This window comes from Eumetopias jubatus, unplaced genomic scaffold (assembly GCF_037043125.1).
Source record: "Eumetopias jubatus isolate StellerSeaLion01/CBP00866 unplaced genomic scaffold, mEumJub1_p1.0 scaffold_4, whole genome shotgun sequence".
NCBI lineage: Eukaryota > Metazoa > Chordata > Mammalia > Carnivora > Otariidae > Eumetopias > Eumetopias jubatus.
Window position 1 is genome coordinate 44436227 of NW_028274810.1, and position 23475 is coordinate 44459701.

Genomic DNA, 23475 nt, shown 5'->3' on the forward strand with positions numbered 1-23475 from the left:
TGATTGTTGTCTGGTGGGACTGAGCCCTTAAACCTGTGGAATCTGATGCTAACGATTTGGAGTTAATGTCAGAATAGGATTGAACCATAGGATGCCCAGTTGGTGTCAGAATCAAAATGGTGTCAGAAACACCATTTAGTATATAACATATTTTGGCAGTATTTAAGATTACAAAGAAATATTAAATTCACAAACTTTGTTTCTTATATTATTTTATATTTATATTTTTTGAGATGTCTAATATTATCTAGTGAAAAATGAGAAGGTAACTTCATGCAGTTCAAAATCAGAACATGACTTTTTTTTCATCACAGTAAATAAATCAAGCGTACACTATTACATGAAGTAATAAAACTTCCTGGAAAGAACACAAACATATACTAATTGGCACTCAAAATTTTTATTTTTATAATGTATGCACATGAAATGAGATTGTATACAAATCTGTAGACCAAAGCCTACCCAGGTACCAGGACTCATATAAAAATATTTTAAGGCAAATTTTGTTGATTTATTTCTAAATAAGGCAAGTGAAATGTAGATTCAGAATTAAACAAGATTTTCAATAACTTCTGGTCATTGTATGGTGAGAAAATATGAACATCAAATTTTTGAATATTATTGTACAAAACTGAAAACAAATGCTTTCCAAATTGTAGCAAAATGAACTCCCCCAATATAATACCATTAAGTCTACAAAGACACTAGCAAGTTATATGATGGCATCCAAATCCTATAATGCTTCCTCAATGTAAATTTTGGAACATTCTGAATACTTTTATAAGCCCACTTTTCAAAAATGTCATTGGAAAAATACTGAAATCCAAAGAACTTCTGTTACTTTAAGTGGTTAACCTAACAAAACAAATGTACTTTTCTAGGTTAATGTAATTCAAGTACAGTAGTACTAAAGGTAACACATAATTTTAATGAAACCTAATCTTTTTGGGGAAAAGCAAGTCATAAAGTTAAACAAAAGTGGAAAACTAGTATTAGAATCAGCTGCATCGGTTTAGTTAAGAGTACTTATTTTAAAAGTTTTACCAGAAAAAATCTTAAAGCTCTTTCTCTTCTTTGGAGCTTAAACAGTAGATTGTATTCTAATCACTCAACAATTAATTTTCTATAGCTATCTCTTTAATTTTTATACCTGCCAATGTGTTCACGGGCTATAATAAGTCTTTGAATTTGTGCTGTACCTTCATAAATCTGCAAGAAAAAAGAATACATGTAGGTGAAATATCTTCATAAATACTTCGACTTACTCAGTATTTTGGACAGTACTATAAGCTCCACTGTAATACCAAATTGAATCAAACCATATATAGGGTCTGTAATCCAGAGATTCCAAAACCTGACTTTGTAAAGCCATGAAAATATAATTCTCTAAAGATTAAATTATAAAAAGTCACTTACCAAAATTTTGGGAGAGAGTCTTAAAAGATGTCAACATTTCAAAAAGTTTGGGAAATCTAAAGTTTAATGTTGCAAAAATATTTATCCAACTTTTCTGAACTGTAAAGCTAGTTGTCATCTTCAGTCATTTTCCATTTTTACTCTTACACCTGGTTTTCTCTCTTGCTGACTAAGGAACAGAGTTGCTAAAGAAAAAGACGCTGGAAGGATTTGGTTTTAACTTAGACATTCCTAGTAGCCAGTCCTTACTTCCAGTTTAAACCTCTAACCCTAGCAATTTATTATTATCAAATGGTTACTATCACTTTATCACTATCTCTTCTTGTTGTTTTACTCCCAAATATGGTTTTTTTTTTTTAAAGATTTTATTTATTTATTTGACAGAGAGAGAGAGGGAGCAAGCACAAGCAGGGCAAATGGCAGGCAGGAGAGAAGCAGGCTCCCCGCTGAGCAAGGAGCCCGATGTGAGGCTCAATCCCAGGACCCTGGGATCATCACCTGAGCCAAAGGCAGCCGCTTAACCAACTGAGCCACCCAGGTGCCCCCCAAATATGGTTTCAATTAATTCAATAGTTGTCAAGCAAGATTCAAAATAAAATAATTTATTTTAAATGATATGCATACTTTTAGGAGAGCAAAGGGTGGATTACAATTGGCTAGGATGTTAAGACTCAAAGACGGCTGATCCAGACATATATGTACACGTCTGTACCATTTACTTTGTTAGCCTATTCTCTCTTAAGGCATATAGTTAAAGGTAACATTCTTCTGTGTTAGTTTTAAAAACTTTGGTTTATAGCCATCTATGATAGTTTATAATTTTTTTAAGATTTTATTTATTTAGAGAGAGCACATTAGCGGGGAGGAGCAGAGGGAGAGGAAGAGAGAGAATCTCAAGTAGACTCCATGCCCTGAGTGGAGCCCAATGTGGGGCTCGATCCCATGACCCCGAGAGCATGACCTGAGCTGAAACAAGAGTCGGACACTTAACTGAGCCACCCAGGCGCCCCTATGATAGTTTATTATTCCTAATGGCATGAAATCCCTAAATAATTAGAAATCTGTCATCTATGAATATTCTTTTACCTAAAAAACAACAAAAACCATTTTTAACCTTACCTGATAGATCTTAGCATCCCTCATTAGTTTTTCTACAGGATATTCTGTATTAAATCCATTGCCTCCAAAAATCTGCACAGCATCAGTAGCTAACTGATTTGCAGTATCTGCAGCAAATGCCTTTGCTATAGAGGCATAGTAGGTATTTCGGCGACCAGAATCAATCTCCCAAGCTGCTCTCTGGTAACTCAGTCTAGCTAGTTCAACTTTCATTGCCATTTCAGCCAGCAAAAATGCTATTCCTTGGTGCTAGAATTAAAAAGAAAAAAGTTTAAGGATATCTATTAACTTTTCAAAAGTTTTTCTCCTAGAACTTTTTTTTTTAAACTTTAAAACTAATTTTAGACTTAAAAGTTACACTCTGCTGCCTCCAATGTTAACATATTACATAACCACAGTATAATGATCAAGAATAGGACATTAACATTACTAAAGTATTATCAACTAAACTATAAACTTTATTCAAATTTGGCCAAGTTTTCCACTAATGTCCTTTTTTCTGTTCAAAGATCCCATCCAAGATTTCAACTGTTATTTCTTCTTAGTCTTCCCCAGACTGTTAGATTCTTCAGTTTTTCCTTGTCTTTTATGACCTTAGCACTTCTGAAGAACACTGAGTGGTTATTTTTTTGTAGAATGTCCCTCAATTCGGGTTTGTGTGATGTTTTATCAGAGCTGGAATGAAGTTATGCATTTTTGGCAAAAATACCATAAAAATTATATGTATCCTCCTGGGACTTTTTTTTTTTAATGTATGTATGTATTTTTAAATAAACTCTACGCCCAACGTGGGGCTCAAACTCACAACTGCAAGATCAAGAGTTACATGTTCTACCTACTAAGCTAGCCAGATGCCCCTGCTGGGACTTTTTAAAGAAAATTATTATAGATAGATACAATGAAAAATAATGTCATACTGTATCAGATGCTGACAGAGGAAAGTAAGCACCATGACAAGAACAAATAAAAATGCTTCTTATCCTCCCTCTAGAAGTTCATAATCAAAGAGGAGACATAAAACAAACACCTTCAATAAAAGACAGTAAGTCTTCTATCAGCTGTACGGCCAAAGTGTTATAGGACAGAAATATGTTCACCATGTATCGGTAAGTGAAAATTTCAAATATATAGTATGGTTACAGCTTTGGAAAAATATATTCATAAAAAAAAGAATACAGAGCAAAATGGTCACTGTAATTATCTCTGGACAATGGGATTATGGAGTTTTATTATTTAATTTTACTTATACTGTATCACATAAATTATTCTACAATCAACATGGAATGGAACATATGCTTTAAAATCATACACATTAAAAGAAGGCCTATAGGCATTTAGAAACAAGAACACTAAAATTATTAAAAAGATGCTTTGTATCATAGGCAACATCAAAATGGGTTTTGAAGACTAAGAGGTAACAAAAACCACACAAGTTATGACTGTGTACAGACTAATATGCACCAAAGGTCACATAAAACAAAAAACTGAGCTGTTCAATTTCATATATTTACTGTATTTAAAAAAAAAGTTGCTTGAGAGTAGCACGGTAATTATGTCTTAAGAGAAGGCAACTATTACCCAATATAAATAATTCCTATGTGGAACGAAGAGAGTAATATCCTCCCTTATTTCTACCTGCTTGATTGTGCCCATTCTTCTAAGCCAATGATGCTTTCAAGTTGTTTTGTTTTAGTTTTCACTCTAGTTTTTGAATAGATAATACATCCACCAGTTTGAAGGTCAAACTTTCCTCCTGTCATCCCTGCTGTCCCCAGCCCCATTTAGTTCCCCTTCTTGGAAGTAACCAGGTTAACTGTTTTTCATCTTCTGAGATATTATAAACATACCTAAGCAAATACATCTATAGTCTCTTCCTTTTTTACAAATATGGTGGCCTACCATGTTGATGGTTCTTCATTTTGTTTTGCTTATCAATAAATCTGAGGGCTTTCTATAGTAATATATAAAGAACTTCTTTATACTTTTTTATAGCTGCAAAATATTCCACTGTATCGATGATCAACATTTTGGTTGTTTCTATATTTGGCTGTTTTTATACAATGCTAAAATGAATAAGCTATAGATATGTCATATTGCACATATGGGAGTAAACCTGAAAGATACAAATAAAATACAAGTGTAGAATAACCACTTTTGATATATATTGCCAAAATGTGGTTCATAAAACTTATAGTGAATTATATTCCCACTGGCAATAAATAGAAGCCCTTGTACCACCACAGCTTTGGCAACCTGGTATAAGATGTCCATGCTTCTCCTATGAGATTGTGATGAAACAACCGTGGTGAGTCTCATTCAGTTTCTTTTCAGTCCATGCTTTGAGAAATCCTGTTCTAAACATAGTTCACAATCCCTGTAATGTCTCTGGCCCATGCATGACAGTTTCTCCTTTTGGTTTCTCTAACCCTGTCTATAAGCTCTCACTTAGGGACTTAATCTTATACGGCTCTATATTATTTCTTAATATTTGTCTTAAGACACGTATCTTTGTCTTAAGATATGTATCCTATCTCCATAGTAAAGTTAAAGGTTCCTGAGTACAGAGGATACCCCAAACTTCTTTTCTGTTCCTGGAAACAGAACATGAAGTATGCAAAAGGACACACTCTTTAAGTGACTACCTGGGTTCAAATCTTGGTCTCATTATATATTAGGCGGACCTAATGTTTTACATGCAATAAAGAGGACTAAGAGTCCCCACTCCACAGTAATGTGAAAATTAAAGGAGTTAATATATGTAAAACCCCTAGAACAGTGCTTGGAACAGAGAACATATCCGATTATTAGTATTTTAATATAGTAGGTGTTCAGTTACTATCTGTTGAATGGATGAAACAGAAGTTCAAAGTGGAAATGTATTCTAAGTGCTAGGAGTATAAGGGTTACCAAAACAGAAATTCATAGCCTGTGTGGCACTTACATTCAGATGGGAGAGTAAGGAGAGACTTATAATAGACAAACACATACATGATATAATGTTGAGTGGTGTTAAGAACTATGGACAAAACAAACCCAAGTGGGATTAGGATATAGAGTGTTGGAGGTGTTATTTTACATTGGGTGACAACGGTAGATTCATTAGTGAAATGAATGAGGAAGTGGGTATTTTGCGGGGGGAGGGGAGTAAAGTTGAAGATAACGGCAAAAGGCCAGCATGGCTGACAGAAGTCCACTGTAAAGACTCTGGATTTTAATCTGAGTATGATTTGAGCATAGCAAGTACAGTATTAAAATTACCTCTACAAGCAGCTTTCCAAAAGTTTTCCTCTCCAGGGCATACTTGGTAGCTTCATCCAAAGCTCTTTGTGCTAGCCCCACAGCACCAGCTGCTACCTAGTATTTTAACATTTTACAAAGCATAAGTTCATGTTGTCTTTAAAATACAGTTCAATGACTATTTGCCTAAAATTCTAAGTTAAGGATTATATAAACAGAAGATGACCTATAGGGGAGAACAAGCATTTCAATTTATATTTTTTTATGAATTAAAGGCATTTGTTAGGCAGAGGATCATAGCCTAGAAAGTCATTCCTTCTGTTTAACAAGGGAAAGCTTCTTCGGGGAAATATTCCTAATGACTAAGGGAAGAGGAAATGAGCACATATCAGCATGAATGATCAAGTATGGACTGCCTCTAACAACCTAGCAAGGATTACAGCAATTTTATATTTGCTAAAACAATTTCTGTAACAGGCAGCAAGACAGTTGAAGAATTCAGAAAAAATAAAGAAAAATGACAGTATCTCTCCATCCTTAATAAAAGTAGATATTAAAAAGGAAATACACACCCTCAAAAAAAGAAAAATGAGAAATACATACAAAATATACCATGTTAAAATAAAACTACTCAACGTAATAAATAAAAGATCCTCTAAAGATTGTCAAGTCATTGATATTACTTACTGGAGGTCTGGTTTTATCAAAAGCTCCCATTGCAATTTTGAAACCAGCTCCCTCACCAATTAAAACATTTTCTTTAGGCACTTTCACATCCTCAAAGACAATTCCTCTTGTATCTGAACATCGCTGACCCATATTTAATTCCTAATAAGGAAAACAATATATATTAAGGAACACTTTTTGAGCTAACATGAATTTTGTTTTAACCTCTGTTTTAGGATTTTCTGCAATTATCTAAAACAGGGGTTGACAAACGATGGTTTCTAATACCTTTTTTTGTAAAGAAAGCTTTATTGGACTACAGTCAATACCTACTTGTTTATATATCATCTATGGCTACTTTCTTGCTACAATAGCAGAACTGAGTAGTTAGGGACAGAAATCTTGTGCCCTCAAAATCTAAAATTGTTATAAACTGGATCTTTACAAAACAAGTTTGTCAACCCCTAGTCTAAAACAATGTTTCACAAACTTTGAAACCGACAATAGTCTAAAGGTCTACATGTACATATTACCCTACAAAGACAAATTTCGTATGTATGAAGGCTATCTTTTTTACCGTGAATGTCAGGAAAAGCATTTAGCAAACATACTCTTGATTTAGGATGTTTAATTTAGCTTAATGGAGCTAGCAAAGTAATGTACCAACTCTTTCTTAAAATTAGGTTTACTGAAGTGGAATTTACATACAGAAAAATTCACCCTCTTTACATATAAATCTCTAACAGTTTTGACAAATGTATGTGTGGAACCACTACCACAATCAAGATACAGAATATTTCTGCACCCCCAATAACTCGCTTGTGCCCCTTTTAAGTCAACTCCCTTACTTTACTCCCAACCTGAAGCAACCACTGATCTGACTTCGGTCCATTAATTTTTCCTTTTCCAGAATGTCATGTTAAGTAGAATGAGAACAACAAGTAATAAGTGCCTTCTGTGTCTAACTTTTCACTTAGCAGAGTGCTTTTGAGATCTACCTATATTGCTATTGCTGAGTAATTTCTTTCTTTTACTGCTGAGTAGTATTCCACTATAGGGATGCACCATATACCCATTACCTATTCACTACTGATAGAAATTCCTGTCACTCCAGTTTTTAGCAGTTATATAAAGTTGCTATAAACATTTGTGTATAGACCTTTATTTTCATTTCTCTTGGGTAAATATCTAGGAGTGCTGGGTATGTGGTAAGTGCATATTTAATTTTATAAGAAACTGCCAAAGTAGCTATATTCCCTTAACTTTTCATTTTGAAAATTTTCAAACAAACAGAAGAGCTGTTTGTTATTTGCTAAAACAATACTAGGTAGCAGCTGGTGCTGTGGGGCTAACACCCTCTTCCCTCTCGTGCTATCTCTCATTCTCTCTCTCTCAAATAAATAAATAAAATCTTTAAAAAAAATAAAAAAACATTTTTTATAAAGTGTTCTTTCATTATATTGAGTGAGGGTCTAAGGCAGTAGAGCTTAAAGATTTTATTTATTTGAGAGAGAGAGAATGAGAGATAGAGAGCACAAGAGAGAAGAGGGTCAGAGGGAGAAGCAGACTCCCCGCTGAGCAGGGAGCCCGATGCGGGACTCGATCCCGGGGCTCCAGGATCATGACCTGAGCCGAAGGCAGTCGCTTAACCAACTGAGCCACCCAGGCGCCCTAATCTTGATTTTAATCAACAGCTTGAGAAGCAGAGGAAATGGGAGCACAGAGCTGTAAACAAACTCTTTAACTTGCTTGCCTTAATAGTCATAGTCTGCTTCTAGGCTTGAAAAAATGGTAACAATAATATATAGTTTTACCAAGAAAGAAACCAACATCTTTTTTTTTTTTTGCCTTTATAAGTCAATAAGCTCTACTGCCTTAGACCCTCACTCAATATAATGAGAAAACACTGTTTATAAAAAACAGTTTACTCTAGCCTATTTCCCAGACTCACTCCAAACACTAGAACATTTTTTTTTTTAAGATTTATTTTAAAGAGAGAGAGAGAGAGCTTGCGCTCCTGTGAGCTGGGGCAGGGGAGGGGGTGGCGAGGGAGGGAAGAGAGAGCGAGGGAGCAAACTTCCCCACTGAGTGTGGAGCTGGTGGGCCTCAATCCCAGGACCCTGAGATCATGACTCAAGCTGAAACCAAGAGTCTGATGCTCAACTGACTGAGCCACCCAGGCATCCCCAAACACTAAAACATTTAAAACCAAAATGCTTCCTGTATTTCCTCTTAAGCCAGATGACTTCTAAAACAACAGAACATTTTAAAAACATCAAATTTCACAAGTCTATAAAATGCCCATATATTTCAAAAAAAGATTTATGGAGGTTTAAATATATACAATATAATTATCTGTCTCTGTCACTAGAGGGTAAGCTCCCCAAGGGCAGGGATTTTTGTATTGATCCATATGGTATCCTCAATATCAGAACAGTGCCTAGTATGTAGGATGAACTCAATAATAAATATTTATTGAATTAGAGATTTTTTTTTAAGTGAGAAAATTGGGGGGAAAAAAGAGACTAGAAATAGCATGATAAAATCACAAGCGTGTTACAAGCGTGTTACTACTAAAAACAGTTTAAGCTGTTAGGTCCTTTACACTTTCTAAAATGGCCATAAATTTGGCCCTAAGTTTCCAGCAACCATCCCTAAAAAGGAGACATGAATAGAACATAAATAAAAACAAACCAATTGCTTGGAAGAAGCACATCCATTCTTACAACTTATATTCTGTTATATACAACAACTTCACTATAATTTCACTGGTGAAATATAGTCTACCTTTAATATCTACTCTTAAAAGAGAATATAGAAAAATAGGATTAGAAGCCACATTGGGCAAGTTCCTAGGATACTTTAGTAGTGATCTCAACTCCACCTCTAAGTATGTAACATTGAGTAAATCATTTATTTGGATCTCAGTTTCAACATTCAGTAAACAGACTGAAATAATGTGTACATCTTCCACCTTTAATATTCTGTGACCTCAAAGAGAAGTTACCCCTCTTCCATATTCTAGTAAATGCTTCCATTTTCAAGAGGCTTGAGTACAAGAGAGATATTCTGATGGCTTTTAATAAAACAGGATTATGTAACCTTTGGTAACTATTAATAAACTTCCATAATTTCTCCTTTTCCTTCAATATAGACATCATTTGGTCATTATTAGGTTTTCTTTTTCACAAACTCATTTTGCAAAGAGTTTTACAGTTGTAAAATTGAGTCTCCTCTTCCTAGTCCAAAATTATAATCTTAATCCTATTTCCTTAGCTCTCACTAACATGACTTTATTGACTTCATTTCTTCCTTCTTGGATTTGCTAAATCTTAAACTCTTCTCTTTAGTCTACTTTAAATGCTAGTGCTAAGTCATCTCCATGCATTCAAATTACAACCATTCTCAAATATGTCACATTACCTTTCCTTTTTTAAGTAAAATTTCTCGCCTTCCCACAAGGCTCTTTACCATTCTCACTTTCCTCAGGCTCAGATTTTTCTCTTCGTGTTGTTATATGGTCTGGGGTATTGTTTTAATCAATACAATGGGCATAATGACAGTTATCCTACCTAAAAGGCTGCTGTGAGGAAGGAAAAAGAGTGGGAAAATCTTCTGAAATATCTAAAACTCTATTATTGGGGAGGCCACATAAATGACAGCTTCATTTCTGCTTCATTATCCCTCACAGCTATTTATTAGCAGTCCCTACAGACTGGCACCATGAACAACCAATTTTTCAAATAATGAATCAAAAGGATTATTCTCAACTTAAAAACTTTCAGCTATAATATATAGACTATTTCACCTGATAACATCAAAACATAGCTTTATTTTTAGTGATGGGTTAAATAGGTGATGGGAATAAAGGAGCACACCTGTCTTGATGAACACAGGGTGATGTATGGAAGTGTTGAATCACTATATTGTACACCTGAAACTAATACAACACTGTATGGTAACTGGAATTAAACCAAAAACTTGAAAGGAAAAAAAAAGGGGGGGGAAGCTTTATTTTTATTGCAACTTACTAAAAAGAAAATGTTTTCAATATAGGAAACTGAAATAGTAATTTTGAAATTTATAGTTAAAATAGTATGAGGCCTTAATCACTGATGAATACATGTTTTACCTTTCTTCCAATCTGTACTCCTGGAGTATCTGCTTCCACAATAAATCCAGTAAAGGCTTTATTAGCAGGAGCCTTTGGATCCGGATCAGAACGAGCCAGCAAGAAATACCTAATATATACATAGATATGATATAGATATGATGACAGAGATAATGACATCAGCAGTTAACACATGGTGATGGCTATCTCATTTCATCCTCCCAACAACCCCAATTATTATTCTCCCGTTTTGCAGATGAGGAAATGAAGAATCAGAAGGCTCAAAAGCTTGCCCAAGTCACATAGTTATGATGTGGCAGACCTAGTATTTTAACCCAGGTCCACTTCTTAACTAATATGGTATTTAACTTTTTTTTAGTAGTCTGAGTTGTAAGTAAAAATTCCTTGTATCAAATTATACAATATAAAAAGAAAAGTATGTGCCATACTGGAAATGGCATTTTTTCTTTCCCAAAACTAGTTTGATTCTTTAAGGGACAAGCTTTCTGGAAAAGGACAACAAATAGGGGTGCCTGTGAAAGGAATAATAAATGAGATAAAGACCCTTAGATTCTGCCTACTGCCCTCTTTTTGCAGCAAAATCAGTGTTTTTTGTTATTGTTAAATTATTATGAATATTTGCTAGGTTTTTCCTCCAGAATTTTTCCCAGGAAGATTTTAAAATGAGACAGGAGGTATGCAAAAACATCTAAATGTAACCCATGTTCTTAAACAGCCTGACAGAATTTTTTAAAAATTCCTTAAACAACAAATTTATTTTCTATGCTTAACACTAATAAATTATCATTCACTCTACATTTTACTTGATAATAGTAAATAGTAAAAATTATTTTCTAGTTTCATATATTACCTAATTTGTCTTACTACATGGGAGTTATACTTAATGAATTCTTAAAATTATGAAAACTTCTAATTGCACTGTTAGATTTCTCTCAACTTGTTAAATTTTAATAGTTTCTTCATTTTTCCTATTACTTTCTGATATTATAATGACTTACTTAAAGATAATGATCTAGCCCTCCTTAATACTCGACGGTCATAAAGGGGTTGACAAATATGTTTAAAATAAACAAATAATTTCCTGGTAGGCTCATTCCCAGGAATAATGCTTTACCTGCCAGAAAACTGCACTGCAGAGCATACATATGTATTGAATCAGAATTTTTGCAGCCCATTTAGTTCATTATTCCAATCACCAGAGAATCCTTGTTCTAGGAAGTCTCTATCTATATACTTGCAGTGATGGGTAAATACAACGTTTTCCATGACAACTCAACAAACATTGGACAGAACTGTTGTTGGAAAGCTTGTTCTTATGTTGAGCTATAGTCTACATTTTTCTAATTTTGACCCATTAATTCTAAACTGGCTTCCTGAAGCAAATATACAAGCCTGCTCTTGTGTGTGACATTATTTCAAAACTGTCAAAATTCTTCCAAAATAATCAAACTTAATTCCTTTACTCTTCACAGGACATGTTTTCTAGACTCTTCTTAATGAAGGATACTTACTTGCTTCTGAATTTATTCCATTTTGTCAATGCAGGTCTTAAAATGTGTCATACAGAGCCATTACCACTTTTTCCCTCATTTGTATTATACTTCTATCATTTCAGCAAGAAATTACATTACCTTTTTTTTATTTAGTAGAATGTTACTTTTTTTATTATATTATGTTAATCACCCTACATTATATCACTAGTTTTTGATGTAGTGTTCCATGATTCATTGTTTGCGTATAACACCCAGTGCTCCATGTACATTACCTTCTTAAAGACAGTACATCACACTGTTGATTCCTACTGAATCTACAAGTATCCATTGTACTTTCTTCATCTTTTTTCCACAAATCATGGTATAGGTTCTTCAAGATTTTATATTTATGCAGGTGACTTTATGATCCTTTGTTGAACTTCATGTCATTGTTTTTGGACCTATACATTTGGGCTTTTAGATTTTACTAAAGTAATATTCTGTCTTCTCTAAAAGACAATCTGAGTTTTAAGACTGTCTTTGTCTGTTGTTCAGAATCAGAAAAGTGTACTATACCAATAGTTTTCCTTTTTCCTCAGTCTTCAGGGAACAGTTCCAGGAGATGCTAGTATGGGGTACATACAGTGGAGATAGTAAGCCAAGTAGATGGATTCACATTCAACCAAAGCAGGTGTTTTTGTTTTATTTTCTTTTACAAATTAAACTTCTGAAAAGTTAGTTTGAAGAAATAATTTAGGGCTTAAAAATAGTTTTTTAAAAATAACTGAACTACTTATGATCTTTTATGGACATTCCAGTTCTATGAATAAAACTTACCTTATTTTATTTTTTAAGATTTTATTTTTAGGGATGGGACAGAAAGAGAGAGTGTACGTAGTCACAATATAGTTAGTATTCATCTCCACTGTTATGGAAATCTTGAAGATAGGATGTCTTTGACAGAAAGAGAGAGAGAGTGAGCGCACAAGCAGGGGGAGCATGAGAGGGAGAGAGAGCGAGCGCAAAAGCAGGGGGAGAGGGAGAGGGAGAAGCAGGCTCCCTGCTAAGCAGGGAGCCTGACCGTGGGGCTCAGTACCAGGACCCTGGGATCATAACCTGAGCTGGAAGCAGTTGAGCCACCCAGGAGCCCCTAAAACTTACCTTAACTGTGGTGCTTTAATAATAAAGGAGAGAGTGGTGCTTTAATAATAAAGGAGAGAGGGAAGATTCTGATATGAAGTAATTAACAAGCAATATACAGAGATGTTTTAAATAACATACCAATTCGCTTTTCCTCCATTGGTTATCCACATCTTCTGACCATTAATAATATACTCATCTCCTTTCCTTTCTGCTTTGGTCTTTATACCAGCTACATCAGAGCCAGCTACAGGTTCTGTTACACAGTAAGCCTTAAATATATGGAAACAATAAAAATAATTTAAATTTTAATTATTAAATTATGAATGTTTAGAACCAGGAGTATATTTTATTTTTTAAGCCAGTATTTTAAATATGTTTAAATACCTAAAAATAAAATGTTCTCAGAGAATCAAATAAACTGCTCAAATGTAGAAACATTTAATATATAATTTAAAACTAGATGTAGGATATCAATAAACCATATCAATTAAAATGTAGATATCTTCAACCAAGTTAAATTCATTCACGTGTAATCATCCATTCAAATGTTTATTTAGTATCTACTATGTACCAGGTTATGAACCAGGAGATGGAAAAACCAGAGAGAAAAGACATCCTATCTTCAAGATTTCCACAACAGTGGAGATGAATACTAACTATATTGTAATTAAGTATCTGAATACTAAAGTCATACACAATGGTCTTGTGAATCTAGTTTAGCTTTAGGGTGTCAGGAAAAGCTTTCCAAAGGTGATGCTCACATCAAGTCTCAAAAAGAAAAAGGAATTCTTTGGGGATAAAGAAGGAATGTGTATTCCAGGCAGAATAACATATGCAAATGGTACTGAATAAATGCAGGGTTACCCAGCATTTGTAATTCCAAAGTAGCAGAGTTCCATAACATGTACATTCTGTGTATGTAAGGAAATTGACTATTTTCATTTTCACCCTTGACTTCATATTTTGGGTACATTTACTGCTATTATGCACTAGCAGGGGGAAAATGTATAGTAAACCTTTATTAATTCAGAAGTTAGAATAACTTAGGGACTACAGTAAATTTATTTTTATATATACTGAAGGTACTGATAAACAAAACAGCCAAAAAATGTTTAAAATACTTGAACTATTTTCAAAGATTTTTCTTAGAAATACCTATTTATAAGCAATAATTATAAATATTCTTATCAATGCATTAAGGTAGGTTCTCCTAAGCATCTCTATGCTAAAATTTTTTTAGCCTATTTCTAGTATTATATGTGCTACAGAAAAACAATCTAAATGTGTCACACAATTCTTAGACAATATTGAGAATTAGCCTACTAAACTCTCATTCGTTGAAAAGTTACCAATTAACTAAGAAATCTGTATAAATGTTTTTATTAAGAAGTTTGCCTAAAAATAAGGTACCTAAAATAAGAAACCCTGATTTTTAACTATTACTTTCTACTCTTTCAGACCAATTTTCACAATTAGTTCAAAACTAATAACAATTTACTGTATTTTGGTATCATAATCACACCCTAAGGTGAAATCTGTTCAACTGATAAAGTCAAAATCCTTATGTAAAAACTTTCAGAATAGATCCTCAGTATGTGTATGTATATATGTATAAATACTTTTTTTTTTTTTTTAAGCAGGCTCCACACCCAATGTGGGGCTTGAACTCAAGATCCTGAGATCAAGAGTCATCTGCTCTACTGAATGAGCCAGGAGGGGGCCCCTATAACTATCTTTTTAAAATCTAATTTAAATATTTGTTGAGTAGTGCTCAGAGAATTATAATAAAATCTGTAAGTATTCTTCCCAAGTCACTCATTCAACAAATAGAATGATAACTTTTCAGTCACATTAATTTCCTATTAGTTCAAAAGACTACTAGTTCAAACACCTAATGTCATATGTTCAATCTGAACTTCCTGACACAATCACTCAGGTCTTCAACTGCAGAGTGCTCCATTAAATAGCAAATCTTTCTTTCTTGGAAATAAGATAGGAGACCATGACACTTGCCTGGTACCCCAGAAACACCATTATGCCTAAATATGTTGCTAACTTTTGTCTTCATGTGTTATAGCCCAGTGTACACATTTGTATTGGGAAGAAATAGCACCCTTGTTCCCAAGCAGCAGCTGTGAATACTCACACACATCAATGGCTCCTCAGTCAGCCTCCCCAGATACTTCTTTTGTTGTTGGTCATTTCCAGCAATAAGAAGAGGCATTTGCTACCAAAGAAAAGTGACATTGAAAAAAGCAAGATATTTTTATTAGGTAGGTACATTCAGAGATACTATAATTCAAAGCAAGAGAACTACTTTCTCCCAAGGGGTAAGTCCAAAGAACTGGCCTTTATTCTTCTTTAAGGAAGCTAAACCCATGAGGAATTACATCTGTGAATCCAGGATTTTCAAAAATTAAGTTATGTAGGACTTGTTGGTAATATGTAAAAATCCACTGTAGTAACATGCACAAAGAATTACATTTTGGATAAATGATGTTGTATGTACGATCAGGCCTCTTTAAGAATTGCTAACTAAATTTAGCACTGACAGCAGTGGCAGCAAGCCATCGCAATCCTTCTCTCCTGAATGCTTGTTTTTGGCCTTGCCCTTACCTAAGAATTGCCACTAAAGCAGCAAAGCATACAGTTTCCCTACAAGGACAGCTAGGACTCCAATTACTGGAGACAACAGGGACAGAATGATCAACTTAAGCAATAAGAACTCAAGTCTTCACTGCAGAATCTTGAGTTCCTTTTATTTATCTTTTTTTTAAAAAGATTTTATTTGACAGAGAGAGACACAGTGAGAGAGGGAACACAAGCAGGGGGAGTGGGAGAGGGAGAAGCAGGATTCCCGCGGAGCAGGGAGCCCGATGTAGAGCTCGAGGGATCATGACTGGAACTGAAGGCAGACGCTTAACGACTGAGCCACCCAGGCGCCCCTCTTGTGTTCCTTTTAAAGAAAATTGTGTTGTACCAACTAACGTAACCTAGCAGTACTGTCTCATTAATGGTTCACTTAGGCAATTAATTTTCTAAGAAACTTACCCCCAAAGAATTTGCTTCAATAGCAGTCTGAACCCCTGTACATCCATAAGCCAATTCTTCAGTAATTAAACAAGCATCAAAAATTCCAAGTCCAAGACCTCCTATAGTATCAAAATATTTTAAGACCCATTATAATATGTAATATATCTTGTTAGAAATAAAGGTGAGCTACTTTAATTAACAAACTAAATAGTGTTCTGGTTAGCACAGTAACAAATTATACTTCTCTAAAATAAGTTTTAAATATTTCAAAAAATTTTCTATTTGTAATCTGGACCTGTCTTCCTGTTTCTACTTGGTTTTGTAAAAATTTGTTTCAACTGTGCGAAAACTTTGACTCTTTCACCTGAAGGAGTGACAATCTCACAGGAAAAAAGTCTAAACAAAATGTAAAATCCAAGGTAAAACCAAAATGCAACAAATTGACTAACTAAAAAGAAATTACCAATGTCTAGGATGAAGAACGTTGAAACGAGTTATAAAGGGAAAATGCCTTGAAGTGCTAATACAAGGTTTCTAAGAACAGGCAAATACTGAAGTCTGAATAGAAAGATAAAGGTAGAAAGCCCTTTATTATAAATGACAGCTGAAAATGACTGAGTAGAGTTTTACCATCTTCCCTGTTCATATGCATTGTAAGGATTAAAAATGTGAAGAAAGCTTACCACAACTCTCTGGAATGTGTGTATTCATTAAACCAAGTTCCCATGCTCTTTTAATTAGGGGTACAGGGTACTAAAAGGAAAGAAAAAGGTTAAAAAAAAACCCCAATTTTATTAAAATTTACATAGTTCAATTATATAATCTTATAAAAAAATATAAAAAACTTTTCTCTTTAAAATGCATAAACCTACCTCGCCAGTTTTATCATAGTCTGCAGCAACCGGGATTATTTCTTCCCTGGCAAATTTACGAGCAGTAGCTTGAAACTCTTTTTGCTGTTCAGTGAGCTCTAAGAGCGTCATTTAGAAAACATTAAAACAAGATAATGAGCTGAGGAAAAAGTCCTATGAAATCAGTATGTGAAAATTTATAATGGCGTCTTTAACTCTTGATTAACCAGAAAGTCCAGAAATAAACCACAAAAACCACAATACACTTTTGGACTAGCAAGATTTCAGTGTACAATATAAATAAACCTATGTCAATACAAGTACCAAAGGAGGTAGGTAAGATTTCTAGCTTTTACAAATGAGGAACAGACACAAACTTGTTTTTCTCTTCCAATTGGTGAGAGTAAAAAAAATTTTGTTTTTACTTGTCATTAGTTCCTAAGCAGATTTATCAAATGTTTAGTAATACTGAAATGAAACTAAATATAAGACACTTCCTGATCTCAAGAATCAGTCTAACTAGGAAGATGAGACATGCTCAGTGACCATAAGCCAATAAAACTTATTCCAAAATATCACATAAGAATACCAATACTACAATTTTACTCTTCCTTTAAACTCAGATAATTTCAGGTTATAAATTAGCACAAAGGAACTGGTAAAGTGGTGGGATGGTTTCTCAAAAGTTAACAGTAACATAAAACTCTAACTCAATTATATAAAATACAAGGTTCTGTTGTTATAAAACTAGTGAAATGAATATGGCGGCTGGACTGAGGACAGGAGCCGATCACTTGGAGTTTTTTCAAATCCACACTATCATTGGGTTTTAATGTGGTTGTGTCCAATGTCAAAGGATAGGTAAGATTTAAAAGAAATACAGGGTATTTTGGGTAAGAACAATAAGAAAAAACGCAGAGATAAGAATGAGCAAGCATACTCAAAACTATAATAATCATTTGTATAGGGATGTGAGAAATAAAACGTAAAAGACGTGAGAATTTTGGTGTTGGATCAAACAGCCTAAAATCGAATCTCTCATTTTATAGGTAAGGAAACAAAAGCTCAGAATGAGGACAAGATAGTCTCACAGTCTTACAATGAATTAGCAGTAAAAGTATACTTAGACTTTTGGTCACTGTTCCTCTACATCACAATTTACTTCAAATATTGGGACCAGCAGATACCAAAGTCGTGGGTGAGTAAAGGACAGGGAAGGCAGGGACCCAGTTTGAATTATTCATTGAGAACCTACCTAAATCCAGTCACTGTGTACTAGGGACTTTATATATATCATATATTAATCTTCAGATAAATTCCGTGTTGTAGATATTATCTCCACTTTAGAAAGAGCCAGATACAACTGCCCACAGATGTCATCCCTAGTCCTTTACTTAAGCGTTACAACCTCCCTCCTTCCTCCTTACAACACTTGTTATCTATCTCATCCTGTTATTCAAAAACCATTTCTCCTGCTGGTTTCTTACTACTAAATACCAATCTCTACGTGACAAACTGTAACTAAATAGCAGTTATACCTAACCTATGTTCATCACACAATAAAAGAAAATCCAATGCCCCAATGCTATCCTCACATGGCCTGAAATTTTCCATTTAATTCTCTTTAAAAAACGATAGAAAGCTCTGAGTTTGTCATTTTTATCTGGGTATGAGTTTATTATCTGAGCTGCCTTATAACTATTTTCTGAGATCAAGAAACCGAGAAAATGGATTTTTAACTAAAGGAAAGGTAATAATTTTGAAGCAAGAAGCACTTTAGGAGGTGATGGATACTAAAAATAGGGATTATTATTTCAATTTTTTTTTGTTCAGGATCTTCATTTTAGAGAGCAAAGGGAAAGAGAGATCTTACTCCTTTTCCTTCCAATACCACATGACTCCCTGATCCCAGGACTTTAAACCCTATCCATTAACACCAAAACTGCAATTCAGATATATTAGGGTCAAAATAGGCTTTGGCTTATTAGCAGGTACCTAGCGCTATGTATCTAAGTGTTCAAAACATATTTTTTGCATTCAAATTTCTAACTTGACGACTGTATGTATCAGTAAATTTATTATTCATTTTAGGGTTACATACTTAGGAAAAAGGGCACAGATATTTATGTCTGCTGCTAACACAGACCTCTACATAGGATTTTATGCTGGAAAAAAAAGAGATCAGGAAGAATGGGTGTGACTGGAAATCTGTGGATGGTAATTGGTTCTATTCATTGACAGACATTACTAAGATGATTTACAAATATATTCCAAATACATATATAATGCAATATAAATGCATGTATATAACAAGTATGTTTAAAGTCAAAAGACAGAACAAAACATATACCAAAATTAAATCCCAATCTTGGTTCATGCTGTAGGGCAGCTTTTGTATGTTGTGATCTCCAGTCAAAACGAGAAAGACTTTTTAGGACCTGTAAAGGACAATTTTATTAAAATAAATTTGATAAATTAAACATCAAATAAGAGAATACTGGCAATTACAAGTGAGTACAGCAACTTGTTTGACTATACTCAAGAGCAGTTTTTTAAGTCATTACTTAAATACCTTCAACTGTAATTTGATTTCTTTATTAAATAAGCCAAGTACTAGATGTATGAACACTTACTACAAAGGGAATTTTTTTTTTTTTAAAGAAATGAAAATAACACAATCAGCAGCATTTGTACCACTGAAGTGGAGTGTCTCCGAGACAAACAATAGTCAGGGGTAGTAGCAGACTTAGGACTGCTATTCTGGAAATCTCACCTACAAGCTTTAGGACATTTGTGATTGAGAAGTTGGGGTGGGGGCAAAAATAGGACGGTGTAACACTGTATTCAAGAGTTCCCTAGTCTACCAACTTTGATACCCTGTCTCTGTGAGCCTCTGTGAGCCTCTGGGAAAGATTCTGGGAATCTTCCCCTTGGAGGATTCCATTTTCTAAGATACCTCACTTTATTTAACAAAACAAATAGCCTAAAACTATGTTCTATATTTTCTGCTGTAGTCTATAGGCATTCTTAGGATATTCTAAAACAGTGGTCAGCACACTACGGCAGCCACCAGTTTTGTAAATAAAATTTTATTGACCACCATATTGTCTATTGCTGCTTTTCCAGCAGAGTTGTACAGTTGCCAGAAACCATGTGGTCCACAAAGCTGAAAATATTTACTGTCCCTTTACAAAAAAGTTTGCCAACCCTGTTCTAAACTATTGATATGCTATTTCTTAATATCTGCAATATACTATTTCTTTAAAAAGTATAATCAGATATACATATATTGCTTCTTTGCAATCCATTTTTATACTCATGACAATTTAATGTATACAAAAGTAACCATTTGAGTTTATTAAAGTTAATGGAAACCATACTGTAACTCCTTCTTGAGTATGTTTAAGGACAACAAAATCAGTTTATACTTCAAAGGATTTGATGCAAATATCCCTATGCAATTCTAATATTCCAAAGAAAAGAGAAACTGAACAATATACTAAAAGATCAAGAACCAAACTTGCTTATGTTTTTTGAAAACTGTAAAAAGAAACTGTCCATTTTGTAGCTGACAACTTTATAATCACCTACATTTAAAGTGACAATAAAGATTGTCAAGTATCTTAAATAGATCTTTCAAAATACTTTATACAATTTTGAAAAAAAACAGTATAAAACTCCTATTTTCTTTGCAATTTTCATTAATTTTGGAAGTAAAACATGGTTTCTCTAATCCTTATTGTTCAGTCATCATAGACCAAACCTATACTTGTTTACAGTCACATTCCACATATTAATTCACTGAAATCTCCAAGTCAAGCCTAGGATTAAGGCACTATTTTTATTCCTATTTTGCATATGAAGAAAACTGAGGCTCAGAAAGTTCAAGTGAAATTGGCTGAGGACACTCTATTAGGTAGTGGAACCAGGATTCTAACATTTACTATAGAGAATTCATACCATCAACCACCTTGCTATACTGCTCTTTCAATTTAAGTCTCCTAATTGGTTCTTACATTCAACAAAGAAAAACATCCCACAAAAATCAGACCAAAAAAACTTGGCTCTTCTAAATGTGTTTAGACACCAGTGCACAAAAATCAGACCTCACAAAACAGGTAAAATAGTCTGCCGAGACTTTAAATAGGGAATTATTAGTGGATTTCAAATAATTTACTAAAAAGTTTACATATTATTTTTCAGGAAAATGTTAAACAAAATACAAAAGTAGCTACAGCCAGGGAACAATCCCCATCGATCTGCTAATGATATATAATGTTAGCCATTTAGAGAGGTGGCTCAGTAGACACAGAAAATAGAAACAGTAGATTATTTGGATTTAAAATGGTTTAAGTCTAGACTCCACAAGTATTTTTCAGACTTTGTGTCAATTACAAACTTCCTGTAGCTTCTTTTCAAACCTAGAAAGTGAGGCTTTTCTTACTGGATAATTTGTTGACATGATTAAAATAAGAGTCTTGTACTCATAATGCCATATAAATATTGATTTTATTACTTTGGGCTCTCTGCCCAGAACAATCCAATTCCAAATCTCCAAAAGACAGCATCTTCAATCAAGCCTCAATTCTGCAATAATAGCACAACTATAATTAAACGCTTTTGTGTATTTCTTAGGAATAGAAGAATCTTAAATTTTATGGGAGGGTCAAAGAAGAGATAGAGGTGGGAGTTTTCTGTATTAGGTTTTTCTATATTTTTCCTTGGAGAGATTGAGAAATCGGTCTTTTTTTTCTCCTGGTGTCAGAGTTAAAATTCATTTTTAAAATCCCCCGATTTCTGCCTTCAGGGCCCCTTGGTTTTTTTTTTTTTAAAGATTTTATTTATTTGACAGAGAGACACAGCGAGAGAGGGAACACAAGCTGGGGGAGTGGGAGAGGGAGAAGCAGGCTTCCCGCAGAGCAGGGAGCCAGATGTGGGGCTCGATCCCAGAATGCTGGGATCATGACCTGAGCCGAAGGCAGACGCTTAAGGACTGAGTCAACCAGGCGCCCCCAGGGCCCCTTAACTTGTATAGCAATAACAAATACTGGGCAACAATCCATTAGAATTCTTATAAATTCTAAAACTTCTCTTTTTGGCCAAGAACATGAATTTCTTAACTCAATTATAAATGAGATTGAAATGGCAGTTTTCTGTTAATATACCAATAGTATTTAAGATAAACAGCATCTAAGTGAATGAGACAAGTTAGAATCTGTGAGTCACAACACTAGTATAGACATGCTTTGAGCAAAATTCTGCGGTAGGTTCTTTTTACTTTGTAAAGTACGGAACATAAGCGGTCTCCTTCATAGCCCAAAACCAAAAGCGTATTAAACATATTAAGCATCCCAAGAAGCAGGTGCTTCATTTTCCTTTTCCCAGACTTTGCAGGCGCCCAAGATAAGAATGTCTGAAATCTGCACTTTCTGGCATGTATCAATTGCACGATGAAATTTACTTTATGATTTTTTCTTGGGCTGGAGAGAAAGCCAGTAGAGTGTTCTCAAAAACGTACTGCAAAAACAAGGCCTTTGCTCGTTGAGATCCCCGCCCAGTTCAGAGACAGGTTCGCGTTCGGGAAAGCGTGAGATTCCTGGGAGAAATATTTGGAAAGTTCCCGAGCCAGAGGGAGGGGGAAAAAAAGGACATTCTGAAAGTGACTGTCGCCTATATTGGTACGGGGGAGTCCCCCTCCCAATACCCCAGGACAGCGCCTATTTTCATACCATGCTTCCCTCCCTCCTACCCCTCCAAACACCACAACCTCCATTTCCCACCCCCACTGAGCCTTGCTCTCTCTCACCCCGCAGCTACGCCTAAGCACCGCGGCCATGTTGACTCGGGGTCCCGGTCCACAGCTTCTAAGTCACAGCGCGGCGCCGAGCGTGCCAGGGTCCTCCCGGGCGCGAGGCGCTAGATCCGTCTGGCCCCGCCCAGACCCTGGTCCCGCCCACGGGCGTGGATGTGGGTGGGGAGGCGGGCGGAGCCGTTGCACCTAAGAGGGCGAATAGGGGAAAAGGAGGAGGGAGGGGGGAGTTGCGTGCGCGAGGCAGCGGGTAGCTTCTGCAGCGTCCGTACGACCTTGGGCGGGTGGGGGAGGGGTGTCTAACGATCTCTTGGGGCCTAACGGGTCCCGAGGGGTAGTCCGCGCAAAGGCTTCGTTTCCCTCGAGCCCTGAGTTCAGACGACGCGACTTGGTGAGAAGCGGACGGCTGTGCGCAGAGGGATCCTTGAGTCGCGTTCCTTGGCTGGAGCCGGGCAGGCGGGGAGGGCGAGGGAGTGGGCGGCGCGGAGCCAGCCGGGAATCTGAGTGAGAGGGCGCGGTCAGGAACCTCTGCGCGATCTGCGCCTATTCCTGCGGGAGAGATACCTCCCTGGCTGTCACCCTTGACCCTTGTCCCTG

At 35.3% G+C, this 23475-nt stretch overlaps 1 protein-coding gene across 1 annotated transcript; it reads right to left on the bottom strand.

Moving 5' to 3' along the window:
- Positions 1-381: 381 nt before the first annotated feature.
- Positions 382-22990, bottom strand: ACADM (acyl-CoA dehydrogenase medium chain). The gene is made up of 12 exons (XM_028102488.2): positions 22876-22990; positions 19420-19507; positions 17091-17188; positions 16902-16971; positions 16237-16337; positions 15332-15412; positions 13324-13454; positions 10571-10679; positions 6460-6600; positions 5794-5889; positions 2536-2784; positions 382-1209 (listed from the first exon to the last, which is right to left on the bottom strand). The coding sequence occupies exons 1-12, from the start codon at positions 22903-22905 to the stop codon at positions 1138-1140; spliced, it is 1266 nt and encodes a 421-aa protein (XP_027958289.1). The 5' UTR covers positions 22906-22990; the 3' UTR covers positions 382-1137.
- Positions 22991-23475: the final 485 nt, after the last annotated feature.